A 21,488-nucleotide genomic window follows, 5' to 3' on the forward strand; every position below is an offset into this window, starting at 1 on the left:
AAGGCCCCATCTCATTTTCCGCTAACCAGGTTATTCATCGCAAATGCGGCCTTTTCTCAAAAAGGCCTCATTTCTATATCTGACGGAAACCGAGTTGAGGCCTGTTAAACAAACATCAAAATTGCAATGTAGATTGCGAAAAACGTTCCAAATTCACTAAGTAGATGCAGGTTATACTACGGAGCGACTGCTCCTTGTATTATTTTATACAGTGGTTGTCTAAACGGCGAACATTATCGGGTTCCTGTAGACTGATGTATTTTGTATCATACTACCTAATAATACCTGTGTCAGCCTGTCTGTACTTCACAAATTATCAACGAAAACACGATTTGGTTTCAATTGCATGAAAAACAACGTTCAATTGCAATATTATTTCAATTGAACCAACATTTCCATACATTTTTTCGACGACAAACTCGCGTAGCACATACATAATGTTCGTGGATGACGAAGGGTTCAATCAATCACATATTTAATCGACCGCACGAATCTTCTCTTGCTGTAGGGATCTCCCATGTACTTTACTTCACCACTTAACACTCTTCTACACTTCAAATTTCTTATTTTCATCATCAATTCAAGACTAACAATTCAAAAGGCCTCATCTCCTAAAAGTAAACATTGAGAAAAATGCAATCTTGTTTTGTCAAACAATAAATCAAATTTAAATTATGAAAATTTAAGCATTGTATGTTATTTTATCGTCCCGAAAGTCGATGGATAAACTGATTTATAGCTATGAATATTCATTACTATCATTTTAGCAAAAAAACCTGCTAAAAAAACGAGTCAAAGGAAATGAGGCTTTTATTTCACCAAAAGCAGTGCAGCCCTTTTCATTTGTGGCCATAGACGCTGGCCGACGCTGATGTGGCCTGTGAGTTGGACGCCTTTGTTTACTCTTAACAACAGTTTATCGAAGAAACTCAAAAATCCCATATTAAAATATTTTGAATTTCATTATAGAAAATTAATCAATATCGCTCTGGGCCTCTGGGACTCAACTCGTTACTGGCGTACACGCACCAACGTTCCAAAATTGGACCAACTCGAGAATTGATATGCAGCAAACGTAAAATGTATCACCGAACACATGTGCAGGCAACAATTGCTGACAGTCACGCTTACAGTCACCCCACAGTTATGGATAGCACACAGATATGGATCAGAATTGGATTAAAACAAGAATATCTCATCAAATAGAGTTGCAATTACGCAGAACACAATTTCTATATGTGAACCCATACAACTGTACAGCATCGCAATTAATTATAATATGCTTAACCATATTTTTGCCGTTCGTAGGAATTAAATTGTCAACCGTATTCCAGAAGCGTTGATTCATAACTGTGGGGCATTGAAAACCATACCACAGTTATGAATCAAAGATAAGACGATTCCGAAACAAACGCCAAAACGTATGCTTTCACTAGCACAGCATTCGTTTACCTCGCAGATGAATTGCTGTTATAGAGTTTGATCCATAATAAGGATGCTCCTCTCCCACTGATCCACATCTGTGGGGTGGACATCGTTTGAAATTGCAAGCGAAATCGACACTTTTTCGTAAATAACCGGGTATTTCGAGGTGTATTCTAAAAAACAACAATATTTTGCAGTGCCAGGGAGGTGATTTTGTTTGTACAGCGTCACCATGTTTTTTAATCATATTTTGTTCTGAAAAATGACCCTTAGTTGATCCATAACTGTGGGGTGACTGTACATGCCTACAACATATTGCAATTTGCAGTCACATCGCGGTGCATCTGAATGCGTTTGTGTCCCCATCCCTGCCTCCCCACCCAAGCCGCACGTAATAATGCGTAACTTCATTTTACGACGATCGATTCGAACCGTAATACAATGGATCGTCTTTTCTTCCGAAAAATTCGTCACCTCCATAAACCGGACTCCCGAACACAGAAACACAAGCCGATCGTTTGATTCCAAAAGTGTTTCAGCTCAGCACGCGGCTTAGTGGGTGCTAATGAAATTCAAAGAAGTCGTTTTTTCGGCAATCGCGCTGTTTTCCTTCCACTTATTGGCGAAGCGCAGCGGTGGTGGTAATTATGATCTCTGCGCGTTGCGTACCCGTGATTCGCGAGGCTCGCTCCCAACTCCCACGTTTGTGTTCGGTGGAGGCAGGGGTTCTCAAGCTTTCTGGGAACTGGAAATGATCTCCTTTAAAGTTCTACAAGCATTTCGCGGAATGCTGCATGGAATGAGCTCACCAGTTGGTAATCCAACCAGGATTGAACACGAATATCTATTAGCACCCGCACAACGTGAACCGCTCCACAGGAACATGCTCAACAGTATCACAATACTATACAGTACTCTAAATCTTCATACAAGTTATTAAGCATCACATGGATTTTTATTGGTTTGCATTGAAGTCTATTGTGATACTTAATAGGTCTAGAGGTCCGCGCCCACCGGTTGGGAAACCTTGCGGTTGAAGGGGTGCGACACGCGCGCGTGGTGCGATTCTTGCACAAGCATGGAGGCGAATTTTTCGGTTGAGTTACCAGTCAAAGCCGGGGTTTTGTCGCTGCCGGAAGAATCAGGATGCAGTTCGGGAGCTTTTTGGTCGCGATGATATTGGGATTTCTGCTGTTCACGTCGATTTGGGGAGCGATGCAGGAAGGTGACGAAGAACATGTGCAGAAGCCATCGAAGCATCGGAAGCAGAGCAACAAGTACGACATCAGTTTCTTCGATCTGAAGACGAATCGGACGTTTCGGTATCCGGTGGTGAGCTTTGCCAAGCCGGGATCCGGAGGGGAAGTGGACGATGATCGAGCGCGACAGGAAGTGTACGGAAATCAGTGCAAGTGTGAGGGTTTTACAGTGTGGGTGCTGCATGGGAATGAGGATTCATCAGCTTGGGTTCAATCAACATTGTGAGTAGTTCTGTGAAAACGATAACTTTTGTTTTTGATTTTTTTTTATTGTAACATTTCAACCGTTGCATTTATTTCCTATATGGTGTTCTGTGTTAGGCAACAATTTAGTCTTACAATCCTGTCTTAATTTCCGTACCAAACTCTTAAGTTTAGATACACATATCTACTCAACTTCTGAACGTTTTTCTTTGGTTTAAGTCCAAAAAACAATTGTTTCATGTTTTTGAGATTATGTCACACCCCTTGGTTTAAACTCAAATTTTGGGTGTATTTTGTTTTCCGTGTCCTTACCGAAATGTCAGATAAGAACAACCCCAGTGTTGAAAAGTTGACCCCTGTGGCTTTTTGTCGACTAAGTGAACGTCAAACATGATCAAAAGTGTCAAGGTTCAAATTTGGACCCAATTTAAAAAATAAAGTTAAAACATCAACTTTTTTCGTCATTTGAAACTACAGTTTTTGAAACTTTAGGTGTTTCTGTTGAAACACAGCTTGGTAAATATACTTTATTTATTTTATTTATTTATTTATTTATTTAACTTTGAATTTAGAAAGAGGGAAAAGCCCCTTTGAGTGATTATCATTTCAAATCGTTCTCAAAAAGGCATAAAACCTCTTTATCTTTTCAAATAACATTATAAAATAAAACTATGCTAAAGGCTCAAACGGTATTAATCCATGGCAGAGCCAAAATCTTCAATAAGGACCAGGACGGAATGGTTTACCTCCAGATCATCAAAACGTAAAATCGGTCAAGGAAATAATTTCTTCAATTCTGAAATGAAAAAAAAAAACAACAACAAGTATCATACAAAAATAAGAAGCATCATTTAAAAACCTGTAAAGTATTTTCATAGATGGAAGATATTTACTTCCCAAAATATCTCGTTACAGATGCAAGGGAGATGATTATGATTCTATTTAAATCATTAATAAATTTAATTTTAGGAATGGTGTATCGAGTACATTGAAAAACAATATGATCAATATCCTCATAGGATTCACCACAATCGCATAATTAGAGTCACATATATTAATACGATATAAATGACTATTACAAATATAATGATTGGAAATTAATCTGGATAATGTGCAAATAAAATTTCCTACCAACAGACAAATTTTAAACCATGTAGATTGATTAACAATAGGTAAAATAGAATGACACCAACGGCCTTTATCACTAGAATTCCAAGAAAACTGCCAGTTGCTTGCAGATTTTTTTTTAATTCAGACTAATATTCTGATGAAGCAATTTGACGATCATATAAAATACCACAACGAACACCTAATTTAGCTAAAGAATCAGCCTGCTCATTACCATAGATATTTGAATGCGCAGGAACCCAAACAAATTGATAATGTAACCCTGGGTATATAAATGAAATAACTCTTCTTTCAATTTCAAAATAATATGATGAATTTTTGAATTAAAATTGATTGTTTTAATTGCATTCAAACAGCTTAAACTATCTGTACATAATGATAAAAACATTTTGAGATGATTTTTTAAATCAATGTACATGTGAAATACAATGCAGTTAACTCAGCAACAAAAATTGAACAAAGGTGATTGTAATTTAAAAAAATATGCCGAATAATGATTATATACACCAAAACCAGCAATATTTTGAATTAATGAACCATCGGAAAAATAAATTTGATTAGTATCAAGACCAACAAATTTACGTTTGAAAAATAATGGAGCAAAACGTGAATATTCATTATCGGAAATTGTTTTAATTCTTCGTGGCAATGACAAATCAATGTTAGGTTGGAATGAATGAATATCAATGGCATAATTATGGAAATCAAGGGAATGAAATTAAACTTGGTACAATATTCACAGAAGAGCAATAATTAAAAGAATCTAAAATTCTACAAGAGGGATTTATTTCATGTAAGGCATTTAAGAATATTAATAATTGGATGATTTGTTTTTGAAAACATTGTAACATGAATTTACAATTTAATTCATGTAAACGAATATTTAATGGATAAATGCCAGATAAAAACTTCTTCAGTTTTTGTGTGAGTTGAATTCATTAATTTCAAACAAATTCTTAGGCATCGATATTGAATTTTTTCAAGTTTACTAAAATGAGTTTGAACAGCACATGCAAAAGTAAAACATCCATATTCCATAACAGAACGAATCGTAGTTTTATAAAGTATAATCAAATCAGAAGGATGGGCACCCCACCAAGTACCTGTTTATAGTTCTAAGAAAATTAATTCTCTTCGCACAAACTTTTTTGAATATATTGAATATGTTTATTCCACAATAATTTCGAATCAAACCATATTCCTAAATATTTATACTCATCAACTTGTTCAATTGCATGACCATTAAGAAATAAATTAATACTAATAGGAGAACGCTTACGAGAAAATAAGATGAATTTTGTTTTAGAAACTGAAAAAAGTAAAACCATTGTTATTGAGCCCAAATATCAATATTATCCAATGTATTTTGCATGAAGTGACGAATGATTTCTCTATTTTTTCCACTAATAAAAATAACATTATCATCAGCAAATTGATAAAATTGACAACCATTTGGAATGACAGAAGAAATATCACTCGTAAATAAATTATATAAAAATGGACTCAAACAAGAACCTTGAGGAAGTCCAAAATAACTATATCGTATGAATTTAGAAGAGCCATCATGATAGAAATGCATTATTTTAAATGAAAATAAATTATATAAAATATTAGTACCGTAAATTCGGGTGAAATTGATCACTGTGTCACTCGATTTTATTTCTTTCTAATGGAGCACAAATATCAATGTAACCTGCAGTGAATGAACGTTGTTTGTCGTAAGGATGTCCAAATTGTGTGTTGTGAAGTTTTTTTGCGTTCAAAAATGTTCATTTCTATGAAAATAATGTAAAATTTCAAAATCATGTACGGTGCAGTATTGACAAACATCAATAAACTTCTAGTTGTAGACAAGGATTTGGACATTGTATAATCCTGAAAGTTTGTTAGGATACTTAAGATATATCCCTAAACTAGACTTCATAGCCAAAACTCGTACCAATTCGTTTATTTGGTTGAAAAAATTGAATTTATGTTAGATATCAGGAAATTCCTTAGGAAATTGCATACATTTAGGAGTTTTCTGCGTTATTCTTGAAATTTAAACATTCATTATTTCAGTAAATGTTGTATTGTTAAGAATTTGGCAAGCATATTCGGATTCATTGAGCTCAAATTCATTATGTAGAGTTGTTTTATAAACTAATAATAATCGCATTGATAAGTGATCAATTTCACCCCGAAATGAGATCTCCCGATTTTTTATTTTAGACATATTTTTTAGCACTAAAATTACATTTGTTAGAAAATGTTGGTACTTGAGTCAATAAGGCTCACCTTCATACTTGTTTTTTCTGCATTCAGTTGTTTGGCATTGTCAACCTTATAGAAATCAGACAAGAAAAACCGTGAAAAGTGATCAATTTCACCCGAAATCACGGTAATGATATTTGGAATTTTGAAACTATTAAGTTTATTAAACAGTAAATCAATCAAAACAGAATCATAAGCCCCAGAAACATCCAGAAAAGTAGAAACAACATCCTGTTTTCTATTAAATGAGAGATGAATTTGTGAAACTAAAAGGGCAGTACAGTCACGAGTACTACGACCTTTTCTAAACCCAAATTGAGAAGCCGGTAAAATTTGATTATTTTCAGCCCATAATTCAAGACGATTCAATAACATCCTCTCCATTAGTTTACGAAGACAAGACAATAAACTAATAGGTCTACGACTATCAACCAAAGAAGGATTTTTACCTGGTTTTACTAGACTAATAACCTTAATGGAACGCCATTCTAAAGGAAAAATGTTATGATGAAGAAAATGATTATACAATTCCAACAGATGAATCTTTCCATCAATTGGTAAATTTTGAAGTACAATAAATTTTATATTATCAATTCCTGGAGTAGTATTATTAGTTATAGATAATGCTAAATCTAATTCTTCCAAATAAAAGGATGCACAAAGTTCAGGGAAGTAATTAAATTTTTGATTATTTTTAAAATTAAACGCTCGAGAAACAAAATCTGGACAAATTTTAGATGCAAATTTATCAATCCAATCTTCAGAATATTCTAAAATATTGGAAGGAGAATAATCATACTTTCTCAAATTTCTAGCCACAGACCATAAAGTAGTTAATGATGAATTTCTATCAAGACTTTCAACAAAATGTTTCCAATAATTTCTTTTTTTATATTTTGTTACTCGAGTAAATTGAGCTTCAGCCTTACAATATGAAAAATAATTTTCCCTTGTTCCAGAACGACGAAATTTTTTGAAAGCTTCTGATTTATTTTTAAGTGCTAATGAACAATCATTATCCCACCAAAATGAAGGACGTCTATTATTGATACGAAAATTGGAAATGTTTTTATATTTTTGAGATTTAATTAAACAATGAACTAATAATGCGGAAAATTGCTTATAATTTTCAAGTGGAGGTAAAGAATTATCAAAATTTATTAATGAAAAAGAAATAAGATCAGAAAACTTTATCCAATCCACATTTTTATATAAATCAGGAACAACTGATTCACTAGATATATGATCACAATGACAACAAGCAATTTCGATCAAAATAGGTAAATGATCACTACCATTAGGATCATTGATAATTTTCCAAGAAGAAATAAATGACAAAGAATTGGAACAAAAAGATAAATCAATGCATGAACATGGTGGAACAGCAATTCTAGTGAATGAACCATCATTAAGAATATTCAAATTAAGTTTATCTACTAAATCCATAATCAAATTTCCTCTCCCGTCAGTGATATCGCTACCCAAGCTATATTATGTGCATTAAAATCTCCTAGTATATAAAATGGAGAAGGAATACTATCCAAAATATTTCTTATTTGTGTTAAAGAAAAAATAGCATTGGGAGGAATATAAAAACAAACAATTGAAAATTCCATATTAAAACCTCTAATGGTAACAGCAATATATTCTATAGATGAATTAAGAGGTAGATCTAAATGTTTAAATTGAATACCGTTACGAATGCCAATAAGAACCCCTCCAGATGAAGTATTCCTATCTTTACGAATAATATTATATGAAGAAATATGTAATTGTTTACATTCAACTAACCAAGTTTCATTTAAACAAAATATATCAATATTACGATTTAATAACAACAATTTCAATCTGTCAATTTTAGGAACAATACTACGACAATTCCATTGTAGGATATTCAAGTTTTTGGAATTGATTGAAGCCATTAAAACGAAAATAATGAAGAAAAGAGGGATCCAAATGAATTCAATTTCTCAAGAAGATAAGCAAAAAATGGTAAACATTTCTTAATCAAACTTTTCCAAAAATCATTTATTTCTAATAAATCTATTAATTGTTCTAAAATATTCAAAACTGAATTATCATGACTATCATCAATGTTTGAAGAATTGTTAACATTATCTTTGGATTTTTTTATTTAGAAATGTTTGATCAACATCTATCCTTTGAAAACCAGGAATTGTTCTGGAATTAGATGTATCAAGTGGAGGGAAATTATTGTCAAAAGATGTAGATGGTTGAGGGTCACAATTAGTATTATGGTTAGATACTAAATTGGCTCTTTTTCTTTTGGTTTGAGGTTTATAAATAAATTGATTCGAATTCTCATTTAAATTATCATCATCATATTCGGATTATGTTTCGTAAATATTAGCAGAAGTAAAATCATCAGATGCTTTTAAAATTTCTGAATAAGAAAAACGATTTTTAATTTTAATTTGTTGATTAAATTTTTGTTGATTAGCTTTGTAAACAGAACAATCTTTAAAAGAACTATGATTTTGTCTACAATATATACAAACATCATAATGTTTTTCACAATCTGATGAAAGATGTGGTTCTCCACATTTGGAACATTTAGGTTTGTTGGAACAATAACTCAAAGTATGTCCAAACAAAAGGCAACGAGTACAATGCATCAATTTGGGGTAATAAAGCCTCACTGAATATGTAACATTATCAATAGAAACAAAATCAGGAATAACAGAACCAGCAAAAGTAATTTTAATACAGTTGGAATGTACATAATTTGTATCATTACCATTAAAAAATAATTTGGAAAGTCTATTGCAATCAAGAATTTTTACTGGAGAAATCGATTTGTTTTTAAAAATTCCTAAACCATAGTTAATAATATCCTCACAACTTAAAAATTCGTCATAAATGACACCACTAATTTCACAAGATTCGCACGGAGCGTATACCCGATACGAATTTGAAAATAAATTTGATTCAAGAAGCGCATTTGCATCCCCTCGCGATCCAAAAACTACTCTTAACTCTTCTTGATTTCTTTCACAGATTTGTATCTTTTATACACCTCTGCAGAAATCAATAAAACATTAATTGGTTTGTTTTTTTTCCTAAAATAAACTGGGTATGGGACAAGAAAAGTAGCCGGAAAAATTTTAACTCTTAAAGGCTTGGATGTTGTACCAGGAGGTACAGAATTCGGTTTCCATAATTGGAAAACAACGGGAAAAACTAATACACAATAGGTAATAGAATATTTACTAATTAACGGATTAAGATAATTATAGAGATAAGAAAACAAAAAAATGTACTCAGCTGAATCCAAATGATGCCAAAATTTCAGAGGAAACTTCAAAGGTTAATCCTTTAGGCTTGGAAATTCTTTAGGCTTGAAGAACAACCAGTCTGAAGCACGGAATCAACTTTAAAAAACGAACCGCTTCGGTCTCTTGCATCCAACGGATCGAAACAATTCTCCTCCGGAACGGATCGCTCTGAGGAACGAAACACTCTCCAAACGCTTGCAACACTTCCAAATTGATGAATCGACACCACAGCATGCACCAAAAATGAGTCCAAAGAAATCTCGGGCTCGGGAAATTTTCTCCTCATGAAAAAGGAAAAAAAAACGTCAGACGTTGAAAAAACTTCGTCTTGCCCATTCAAGGCCTACTACAGCAATCATAAATATACTTTCAAAGCTGCTTATTTGCCTTTTCAATGCTCTGGGCAGCAAGTTAATTTGCTCCAAACTGACTTGCGAAAATTGACTCGCAATAAGTCAAAAAATTTTGTCATTGGTGACTTCAATGCCAAACATCGGTCATGGAATAAGTCTCAAAGTAATTCCAACGGCAGAATTTTATTTGATAAGTGCTCTTCAGGATATTCCTAAATTCAATACCCTGATAGCCCTACATGTTTTTCCTCTTCTAGAAATCCATCTACGATTGACTTGGTCTTAACCGACTCTAGTCATCTTTGTAGCCAACTGATTACTCATGCTGATTCTGATTCTGATCATGTCCCTGTTACATTTCAAATATCCCATGAAGCGATTCTCAATCCTATCAGCTCCACTTTCAATTATTTTCGAGCCGACTGGAATATATATGAAACGTATATTGACACTAATCTTGATGTTAATATTTCATTACAAACTAAACTTGATATCGATAATGCTCTTGGAACTTTAACAAATTCCATTGTTGAAGCCAGGAGCATTGCAATTCCAAAATGTGAAGTAAAATTTGAATCCGTTATTATAGACGATGATCTTAAACTCTTGATCTGTCTTAAAAACGTGAGAAGAAGGCAATTTCAACGCACTCGCGATCCTGCTATGAAAATTATATGGCAGGATCTGTAGAACGAAATTAAATAAAAAAAAGGTTTTCACAATTAATGAATAAAAATTATGAAAATAAAATTTCTCAATTAGACCCTGGCTCTAAGCCCTATTGGAAATTGTTCAAAAATTTTGAAAAAAAAAAAGACTTAGAAGCCAATACCGGCATTGAAAGAGGAAAATAAAGTATTACTAATTGCGAGAAAGCTCAAAAACTTGCTATGAAGGCTATTCTACTGGTCTTGCACTTCTAGACATAGAAAAAGCATTCGATATTGTTTGGCTTGAAGGCTTGATTGTAAAAATAAAAACTTCAATTTTCCAACATACATTTTTAAAATAATTCAAAGTTATTTGTCAAATCTTACACTTCAGATTAATTATCAGAACTCCAAGTCTGAAAGACTTCCTGTAAGAGCTGGGGTTCCTCAAGACAGCATTTTGGGACCAATATTATACAATATTTTCACATCTGACTTACCTGAGTCCTCAGGGATGTCAAAAACCTTGTTTGGGGATGACATAGGCTGCCGTTCTACGCCTACTTGGCCCATGTTCTATGTAAACCATATGGACAGCGGGACAAATATGCGTAGAACGGCAGTAGGCCTCTCCGCCAAAGAACGAAGCCTGCGTGTTATCTGTAGTAGATTGCAAAAGAGTTTGGTTAGTTTTTCTTCATACTTGCAAAAATGGAAGATTTTTCCTAATGCTTTTAAAACCCAACTAATAATATTCCCACATAAACCAAAAGTCCTTTATTTGAAACCTTCGAGTAGACATGTTGTCACGATGAGAGGGGTTCCAATCAATTGGTCAGATGAAGATTATTTAGGGCTCATTAACTTCCATAAATCACATTGAAGGCATTCAAGACAAATGTAAGAAATATGTAAAATGTCTTTATCCCCTTATTAATATAAAATCAAAACTTTGTCTTATGAACAAGCTTTTGATCTACAAACAAATTTTCAGGCCTGCCATGTTGTATGCTGCATCAATTTGGAACACCAATATGCACCAGCTGTTGTAAAACCAGAAAGAAACCTCTGCAGAGGATTCAAAATAAAATTTTGGAAATGATTCTGAAGCTTCCTCCCTGGTATAGTACTAATGAGTTACATAGATTATCCAATGTTGAACATTGGAACAAATGTCAAATAAAATAATTAATAATTTCAGGCAAAAATCGTTATAATCTTCTATTGCCACGATTAATGTGTTATATGTTAGGTTAAGTTAGGTTAAGTAAACTGAAAACTTTTTTTTCTCTTATAAGCGGGTGAAATTAACTCATCTGTAAAAAATCTGAACTGCTACGACGAATGAAATGCAATTGTTGTTAACCAAATGTTAATAAAAGCTTAATTTTGTTTAACCAAATTAGGATAATAGTGTTGCCTAACATAGAAAACCTAGATATAAGAAATGAATGTAATGTTTGGAATAAAACTATTTAGAAATATCAAAGAATTAAAAAAAAACTTAAATGTCCTTCCCCATTCCAGTTTGCACAAACCTGGCCTACGATCCGTACGACTTCGCGATCAATCTGGACGTCCTGATGAACGACAGCAGCATTTTCCAGAACTCCATATCGGCTAAGAACCCACCCCCCGTCTGTCTTCCGGTCCCGATTCCGTACATCCCGCTCAACGCCGATATCTGCATCCGGTTGTTCGATATCTACACGCCGAGGCGCAATCTTCACGCCTGCTTGGACATCGAGGCCCGCGTTTGGCGCTACCCGTTGATGATCCTGCACTTTGACTGCATGCGAATGGGTCAGGATGGATTTACGCTACTCAAACCGGAAGATGGCGATGGATTTGAAGCCTTGTATCCGGAACTGCCCTCCGAACAGCAAGCATCCGTGGACGTCTACGACGAAGTGGAAGGCATTAAAAAGGGACTAACGAATCGAATTCAATAAATCAAATATAGACAAAAAACATGCCCCTACATATCACTTCAATTATAATGGTTATGCTAATTTCTCACAAAACCCATGAGTCATGACTGTTCCGTTCTCTGGACATTTTATTAAGCGCTTGATACTAGGAGAAAGTAGGGCAGTTTTGACAACCTTAAGGAAAACTTGATAAAAAGAATAATGAGGACTATGCATCTGAAAAGAAAAGTAATCACCTATCTCGATGCATGGGAAATTTCTTGCAAGAAATGATCAAGAAAAGCATTTTTCTTTGATCGCAGTACGCAATTGAAAAGAAATGTCAATTCAATTCTTTAACTAAACAGCATATTGCTGTGCGCGTTTGAGATGCAAATATCAAATGCGGGAACACCAAACGCGGTAAGATTTTTCACAAGAAATGCGATGTCAAAGATAGCTTTTTCTTGCTAGGGCGGCGGTGGTTTATATAATTTCCGGTTTACGGTAGCCGTAGAGTTCTACCGCAGCTGTCAAAGTTCTACCGCAGGCTTCGAAATCATTCTATCATTGACTGTTTAACGATAAACTTGCGACGATCGACGCGCCACCATATTTCATATAACGGAGGGTATTAGAACTAACTTGGAGGTGATGATTTGAAGGTTATTTAGCAATTTGGAGGTTAAAATCCCCTCCAAACACTAGCGATTTTGCGGTGGGATGTTGACGTTTAATGACGAATTGAAGCAAACGATTCAATCATAGTATGCTTGAAAGAGAAAACGCTATGAAAAATAGCAACAAACAACAACCATCAACACGGTATCCTAAGTATTATTGAAGCCTACTGATGATTTACAAGTGCAATACAGTGATGTGACTGCTGCGGTAGCTTTTCGTTAAACCGTAAAACGGAAAGTTTTCCCTAAAATTGCAATACTAAATCTGCATCATTTCAGTTGTCTTACAAAGTTCACGAATGTGTGATTTACTTTTCAAAATTTGTCATTTTTTGATTAGGTTTTTCACTGATTGTATTATATGCATATGCTAATTAGCACCCTGTTTTTGGTGAAATTATCTCTTATAATCTAAAAATGTATTTTTTTAAAGTCAAAAGTAGCTGCAAAAACATGCTTTTTGTGTTATTGAGTAAAAACAAGATTTCATTAAAATGTTTAGACACTTGTGCATATTCTGCGTGGCGAGTGAGTCGCGACGAGCTACTCTCACCTCGAGTAACGTGAGACGACTAATGTCAATCAAATGGGAGCGAGTCGTTAATAAATTATTATCTTATTCGACTCGTGTCACCTCACACGTCGCGCAGAATAAGCACAACTATTGCATAAATACGAAGCCGTCTATTAGTTAAGTAAGGGGTGATCTGTAACGTGATCACTGGAAATTATTGACATCTCGATCAACAATGTTGCCTACTGAAATCATGCTATAAAATGTTTTGACAAGACATGTTGAAATCGAACCACTCCTCGCAGTTTTATAGCCAGCGTAAAATGCTGGATAGGTTTGTTTTATGGCGGAAAGCTCCATCGAAGTTAATACGCCAATCGCGTATTATCCTCGATTTTACTATAATACGCGATTGGCGTATTAACTTCGATGGAGCTTACCACCATTAGAGTTTTAAGTTTTTTACATATTTTGATGCTACGTAATAAATAAACTAGAACCCAAAGTTTCATAACATTCCGTGCCCTGGAAATATTTAAAAAAATATAAAGTTAGTATGGAAAATGTGCTCTTTCGATCAAGCTACGAAAACCTGCAACGTTTTCATCGCTAAAAACTCAATAATTTGAATTTTATTAGTCAACGATACCCTGTTGGAATACATTTGGTAAACCTTTCGTCAGGTCAAGAAAAACAATGATCTATAGTTTTTAGAGTTTGACTTTATCCAGGTTTTTACGAGCGCCAATGGCTGCCGCAAACATGCTCGCTTTCTGGTAGGGATCAGTCGATATGACGTTTGGCTTAGGTTCACTCGTATTACTACTTAAGTTGTTGGTACATCATAAGAGCTTTTTTATACCGTACAAATCGAAGAGATATCTTGCTCGAACGCGCGTTTAAGACTAAGGAATTGATTCTTCTTGCATTAATTTACCTAAGCGATGGTTGTTTGAAAAAGTAAAGACCCACGAAATGTATGTAAAACTGCATTTTTGTTAGAATTTTGCTCTATGAGAACCAACAAATTGATACGATGCCCAAAAAAATGTCTTCAATCCTAAATCATGTCCCACAGTGTGCTTTCGTCCTTTTCGAGATATTTGAACGAACGATAACGACTGCATGCGTTACTCCGTTAACCGTTCGTTTAGCGTAATAATTTCCGTTTTCTTGGCCAACCGCACTTCATCGTGTAATAAACTTTTGGTGGATCGAAAAGCAAACGTTCAGCCAGTCAACAACTTGCTCTCTCGCGCAGTGTTCAGTCTTTTGGAAGTGCTGTCTGTCTGTCCTGCCGCGGAAAGCCTGTGGATTATAGATTGTTCGTTTAGTGAACCCACTTTTGTGGCATTAATTTCCCCGGAAAAGTGACTGAAATCCGTTGTTCCGTGCCGTGGCCATCGAGTGCGAAAAGAAGTTCGACTAGTGAGTGCGCGATTGGACGTGAAAATTGTTTTGGATGTTAGTTTCTTGCTGTTTCAATTTGATCCTGCTTGTGTGAATAATTCAATTCCAATTATTGGATTTTTTCCTTCGCTGGAGAAGGTGTGAAGAGAGGGTGGTAGAACATCAAGTGGAGGAGAAGGAGAGAAGCAGTGAAGAGAGTAGGTTTTGATTTTTTATGTTGGGCTTTGTTGGTATTGGTGGGTGCACAGTGGTTCGATCTAGAACAATTCTCGCGTAAAAATTCAAAAGGACCAATCCTCAGATCGTTGATTCTGAGAAAATTCGATGTGAATATTGTTCACCACAGTTTCAAATCTTCTTTCTCAGTATTTTAATCAATCCATGTGATTTCTTGCTCGTTGAGTTACGATTTACTTTAACTATACGTAGGAGCCTTCCTTAGCCGAGTTATTAGAGTCCACGTATACAAAGCAAAGCCATGCTGAAGATGTCTGGGTTCAATTTCTCCTTTTCTGCTCAGAGACTTTTACGCAATTATTTTACAGGTTCTTCGGAAACTTCTGAAAAATTAGAGAAAAAGTTTCAGAAATTATTTAAGTGATTAAATCTAAATTAATTAAAAATTAAAAGAAATTTTCTTTTGTGACTTCTTCTGGAATACTTTCCGTGACTCCTCCTGGCATCCCTTCAAAATTTTCTCTAAAAATTTCTGATCAATCTTTCTATAAATTCGTTCAGAAATTCATCCAGAGTTGTTCAAGAGAAAGAATTTTTCCTAGAGTTTGTTCCAGAAAATCCAACGTAACTATCTCAAGCAATTTCCGCTAGGATTACTCTGGAAGCTCTCCAAGAGACTATCCTATGTTTTTTCCACCGATTTCTTCAATTGTTTCTCTAGGATATCGTCCGAAGATTACTAAAGGAGCTCGTCGAAGAAAATCTTCAAAGGTTTATTACAGTTCAAAAACAGATTTTGGGATTTTTCCACAAAATTATATACGGATTCCTTCCGAAGTTCCTACGCTCAATTTTCCAGCTATTCTTCCAGACATTTTTATATGGATTTCTTCGAGAAGTCGCCGACATCTTCTCCCAGAAATTGCTCCAAAAAAATTTCCTGAAATTATTTTACGAAACTTATTGGGAACTGTTCCAGGGATTCCTGCAGAATTTTTTCCCTAAATTGTATGTAGGGTTTACTCTTGCTGTTCTTTCAAACATTTGTCGAGATTGAAAATTCCTAAAGGATTTCCCGACAGAATCGAAGGAAGAAATTACAAAATGTTGAAGATCAATTTTAGAGGAAATCCTTGTATATGGAGAAACTACTGTTTTTGACGCTCTAAGCAGAAATCTTAGACAAACTTTTAGAGAAATGGAAGTAGGGAGCCGGATCCTATTCTTGGCACTTTTGATTCACTTCAGCAGCGGGGTTTTTTGAAAGCTACGAAGCTCATATTTGGTCACAATATGTGTCGTACTGATGCGCTTCTTATTGTAAAGTTTCAGACAATTCGGCCGAGAAAACCCCCCCGTGCCAAAGTGAATCATGGAAGTGCCCAAGTAGCTCTGCACCCTATCACTGGATTAATTTCTGGAGGATTTAGGGCCTTTTTGAAAAAAAAAAAAAATGTGAATGAATTCTTGAAGACATTCCTGGTGGAAACTTTGAAGTAATTTCTAAGGATATCTTGAAAAAAAAAAACAACAGATTGTATTTTAAACGAAATCCTTGAAGGAATAATTTGTAAATCCGTAAAAGGCGCAAGAGAAAATGGCACAAAAGTCAGAACTTAAAAAGCAGTTTTCTCCTTTTAAAACAACAAATTGATAAAAATAAAAAACACACAGCCATTTTATTTGGAAAACAAAAGAGCTGTGTGTTTTTATTTTTATCAATTTGTTGTTTTAAAAAGAGAAAACTGCTTTTTCAGTTTTTACTTTTGCACCATTTTTACTTGGGCCTTAAAGAACTCCTTCAGAAATCTTCGAAGTTTCAAACTTCGGATTCAGTCCATATGTGTTGAAGAAGTTTCGGCCGCCTTCGAACCACTGTGGGGTGGGCTTTCTTCGCGCAAGGGAATTTCTCGCTGCACAGTGCTCCGGGTCGGTCGGGAATCGGGAGGGTGCAACACCAATACATGCGGCCTCGAGGAGTTGGTTTGTTGTTGATCTTTTTGAAACAGGAATGTTTTTTATGCTTTTGGACGCGCTAGAAGTGTGTGCGTTTGTTGAGGGTGAATGAGAATGTGTTTGTGTGCTCTTCTGAAGAGGGTTTGAAAAGGGGGAGTGTGGGCTCTTCTCGGTTTATGCTGCTGGGGATTGCAGTAGGCGAAGTGTTGACCAGAAGGCAGAAAGAGAGCGAGAGGGTGGTTAACAATTTTATGTTTCCTTCACCAATACACACAAAACGAAATGGAAGAGCGATGGGAGATATGCTTCATATGGAAAGTATCTATGCTACTGAAAGGCCAATGGAGGGTTGCCAGTGCATGTGAAAATTATTCAAATATTGAGATCTTTGACCACTGATATTTGAATTCAGTCACTACAGAGAGAATCTCTACAAGCCTTCGAAAGAATCTCTAAGATTAGTCGAATCTCCCTAACTCGATATTTCGTATCTCGATATCGAGTTAGAGAACCATAGTAAAAGTTGGTTTTCATGGCTACCTCAATGATCCCTTGGATCGCATTTGCACTGATTCTGTGTTCTGTAACTCGATGGTCCCTTCGGAGAGTATCTTTCCAAAGCTTGGAGAGAAACTTTCATAGATTTTAAGCGAATCTCTCCAAGATTCTACAAGAATCACTTCAAGTTCTGTTAGAATCTCTAAGGTTATGCAAGAGTTGCAAGATTTTGCTAAAATCTCCTAAAATATTGTCAAAATACTGCACAATCATTGAGATTTGTCAAACTCGCCAAGTAATAATAATAATGCAGAGGCTGCATTAGCTGTTACAGCTTGTTATGACATTCAACAACGACATCCGGATAGAGTTCGGGTTTGACTGTACCCCTATCAAATGAAGCTCGAATACTTCGATAATGCGACGTCAAACAAACGTTCGGGCTGACCTCTTCTTGGAGACAGAAGTTTTCATGGGAGCCATCTAGGACCGGGTAGTTGCGGCGAAAAAACTATTGTTAGTATTGCCCGAAGACGTATGGGCCCAGACGTAGAAGACCGCGATTCAGTAGGGGAGACTATCGAGCATGTCATTGCCAGCTGTTCAGTACCAGCTAGTACTCAGCCTACATCGATCGTCACAACGAAGTTTCCAAGATTGTGCACCAACAGCATGGTCTGAAGCACAACTTGGTGGATCGATTTGTGCCCTACTACAAGTATCCGCCTGACCCGGTTTTGGAAAATAGTTGCTTAAAGCTGTACTGGAGTCGCGAGATAATAAGGGATGCCTTCATTAGGGCCAACCGCCTCGACATTGTAGGCTACGACAAAAAGAAGAAACGAGTTACACTCATCGATATCGCTGTACCGCTGGCCCACAATGTTCAATCAAAGTTTTTCTACAAGATAACAAAGTACCATAACTTGGCGAAGGAGTTGAAACATATGTGGCACCTATATGACATCCGTATTTTCCAGAAGTCTTCTCAGCGACTGGAACTATCCTAAGATCTCTAGACACGTTGGAATTGAGCTACACAGCATCCAAAAAACGATGATTCGTAAAACCTGCAATATAGTGAGACGGTTGCTGAACCACCGAGTTATGGAGAGTTGACTGTAATCTCCAAGATTGGTAGAAAATCTAAGGACTTGTCCAAGATAAAGATAAAGAAACTTTCCAAGATTTGGATAGAAGATTTCCATTATTCGAAGTGAATCTTTTTATGATTCGGTGAGAATTCGTTCAAGATTTGTAGAGAAACTTCAAAATCAAGAGACAATTTCCCCTACATCTTCGTAGACAATGTCTACAAGATGTAGATAATATCTCTTCAAAATTCAGAGAGAATCTAGGAGATTCTATAATCTCTAAGATTCTGCGAAAATGTCTTCAATATTCATAGAAATCTGTAAGGTTAGATAAAAATGTCTTCAGGATAAGAAGAGAATCCATTCATTATTCAGTATAAGTCTTCAAAATTTGAAGAGAAGTCAAGATTTAAAGATTTCTAGTGAATCTCTCCAAGAATCTACAAGAATTGCTCCAAGATTCTGTAAAAATCTCGAAGGTTCTGCAAGATTTTAGCAAAATCTCCTTAAATATTTTCAAAATATTGCATGAATCATTGAGATTTGTCAACTCGCCAAGCAACAATAATAATGCAGAGGCTGCATCAGCTGTTACAGCTTGTTACGACATTCAACAACGACATCCGGATAGAGTTCGGGTTTGATAAATGCTGATTAATCCAGAAGCAGAATGATTTGCCTGGAACCTATACCCCTATCAAATGATGCTCGACTGTTGTCAGTATTGCCTGAAGACGTAGAAGACCGCTGTAAGAAGTGCAATTCAATAGGGGAAACTATCGAGCTTGTTCAGTGCCAGCCTGCATCGATCGTGCATAACTAAATTTTTTTTTATTACATTTTGAGGATTGCTCCACTATTAGTTGTAGTTTTATGAGTATTGAGAAAGTATACATTCGGAGTATTGTTGACAGAGCTATTCCAGAACATCTCTGGGTAAGGCAGGGTTAAAATCCCATACACTTTCTTTTATAAGTTATTCATCATTTGGTCGGTGTTTAGACAGACCGGACTAGATGACATTTTGGCGTTCTAAAGGTACATTAAGGACTCCATCAATTTCAATTTGTTCGGTGCTATTTTGATACGGATGTATCATCAAATAGATATGTTCCATTATTACACCAATATTTTGATATTTGGAATGCTTGGGGTACGTTTTCCTGAAACAATTAAAAAAGTACTTGGTCCAGTATGTCTGAACGCCGACCATTTGGAAACGAAATGTTTTCATACAAAAAAGTGTACAGACTAGTTATTTGTAATAAGTTACGATGTGCCCAGGGAATTTAGAAATGTATAATTAACCTAGAATAATGTGAAGTAGAGTGTCCTTCCACAAGAAGTCCCGGGATTCGACAAATTTCGGGATTTCCCGTTTCCCGAGATTTTAATTCTGACATCCCGGGAATCCCGGGATTCCCGAAATGTATGTAGAATTTGATGAAAACTACTAAATTCCAATGAAAAACAATGACATTTTTCCTCACTATCAACCTTGTTTGATAAGTAGAAGAGCATAATGGAAAAGGGAATAAACGAGTTATTATTTTCATGAAAAGATCAATTTACCAAGTAGGAAAAACATATTTTTATGTGTCTAGTTGCAAAGTTTTAATGCTTTTCTTTTCAACATTAGCCGTTTTTATAAGCATATGCTGAGATAACAAATTTGAAAGTACACATAAACTGCCGCAAATCGCAAGTCAATATCATCTGTAAAAAGTAGGCATTGAGAAAATTGACTGCGAAGTTTTTCAATCTCGTTTTCCATACAAATATTCAAAAAATTCCAGAAGATTGGAACATGTTTCGATCTGTATTGCTAATTGTAATTTGCTTTTGATTCCGTTATCTTTCCAAGAAAAATATAAAGATGACCAAATAACGATTCATTTTTGTGTTACACGATGCGAAAATCTGCAGTGGGACATGCATTTACTTTAAATTATGGGACAATTCAACTTGGTATTTCCCTAATTGAAGAAAAAGTGATTTTTTCGTTAGTGCAGCTGAAAGATCATTAAAGATATAATAAAAACTGGATATCAACTCAATTTTGACCAACATGCAGATGTGACTGACTTGCGATTCACGACATTAAACTTCAGTCATTAATTTTCAGTAATTAACTTTTAGCATGATCTACAATACCTTCAATGATCTTTAATCGTTGCTTTTGTTCTAAAGTTTTTATGACTTCTCAAATGTTTGAAACAAATTGCTTTAAAATTATGACTTAAATTTTTGCTATACTTCTATTCATAGGTGTTATATAGAATTTGAATAAAATCCATAGCAAACCAGTAATGAGTCAAGCTAAGTTTTTGATTTTTGTTAGGTTACTTCGTCAGAATAAGAAAATCTTATCTTAAATGTGATTTGCTATTTATCAAATAATTAAATAACCTATTGTTTTGAAAAAGTAACATTACTGTTTATTTCATTGAAAAAAAATGTATTGTTAAATTTGTACTTCCATTTCAACCGAAATGCTAGTTTTCTTGAAGATTTGATAAATCCCGGGATTCCGGGATTTCCCGGGACAAGCATAGATTTTTGTCCCGAATCCCGGGACGAACAAAATGGTCGGGAAATGGACACTCTAATGTGAAGGCCTCCAAAACATTTTGAATTTTGAAATAATAATCTACACTTGATCATACATTATTTTATGC

At 35.2% G+C, this 21,488-nt stretch overlaps 1 protein-coding gene across 1 annotated transcript; it reads left to right on the plus strand.

Moving 5' to 3' along the window:
- Nucleotides 1-2,853: 2,853 nt before the first annotated feature.
- LOC110681277 lies at nt 2,854-12,525 on the plus strand. Its single transcript, XM_021857045.1, has 2 exons — nt 2,854-2,906; nt 12,096-12,525. Exons 1-2 carry the CDS (start codon nt 2,867-2,869, stop codon nt 12,518-12,520), a joined length of 465 nt encoding a protein of 154 aa, XP_021712737.1. The 5' UTR covers nt 2,854-2,866; the 3' UTR covers nt 12,521-12,525.
- Nucleotides 12,526-21,488: the final 8,963 nt, after the last annotated feature.

The sequence above is a fragment of the Aedes aegypti genome, unplaced genomic scaffold (assembly GCF_002204515.2).
Source record: "Aedes aegypti strain LVP_AGWG unplaced genomic scaffold, AaegL5.0 Primary Assembly AGWG_AaegL5_hic_scaff_652_PBJ_arrow, whole genome shotgun sequence".
NCBI classification, from domain to species: Eukaryota; Metazoa; Arthropoda; class Insecta; order Diptera; family Culicidae; genus Aedes; species Aedes aegypti.

Bases quoted from the DNA above. Each gene is read 5' to 3' on its own strand.
- LOC110681277 (XM_021857045.1), top strand. From the start codon at position 2,867: ATGGGAATGAGGATTCATCAGCTTGGGTTCAATCAACATT. The intron at 2,907-12,095 runs GTGAGTAGTTCT...TCCCCATTCCAG, and splicing joins GCTTGGGTTCAATCAACATT to TTTGCACAAACCTGGCCTAC.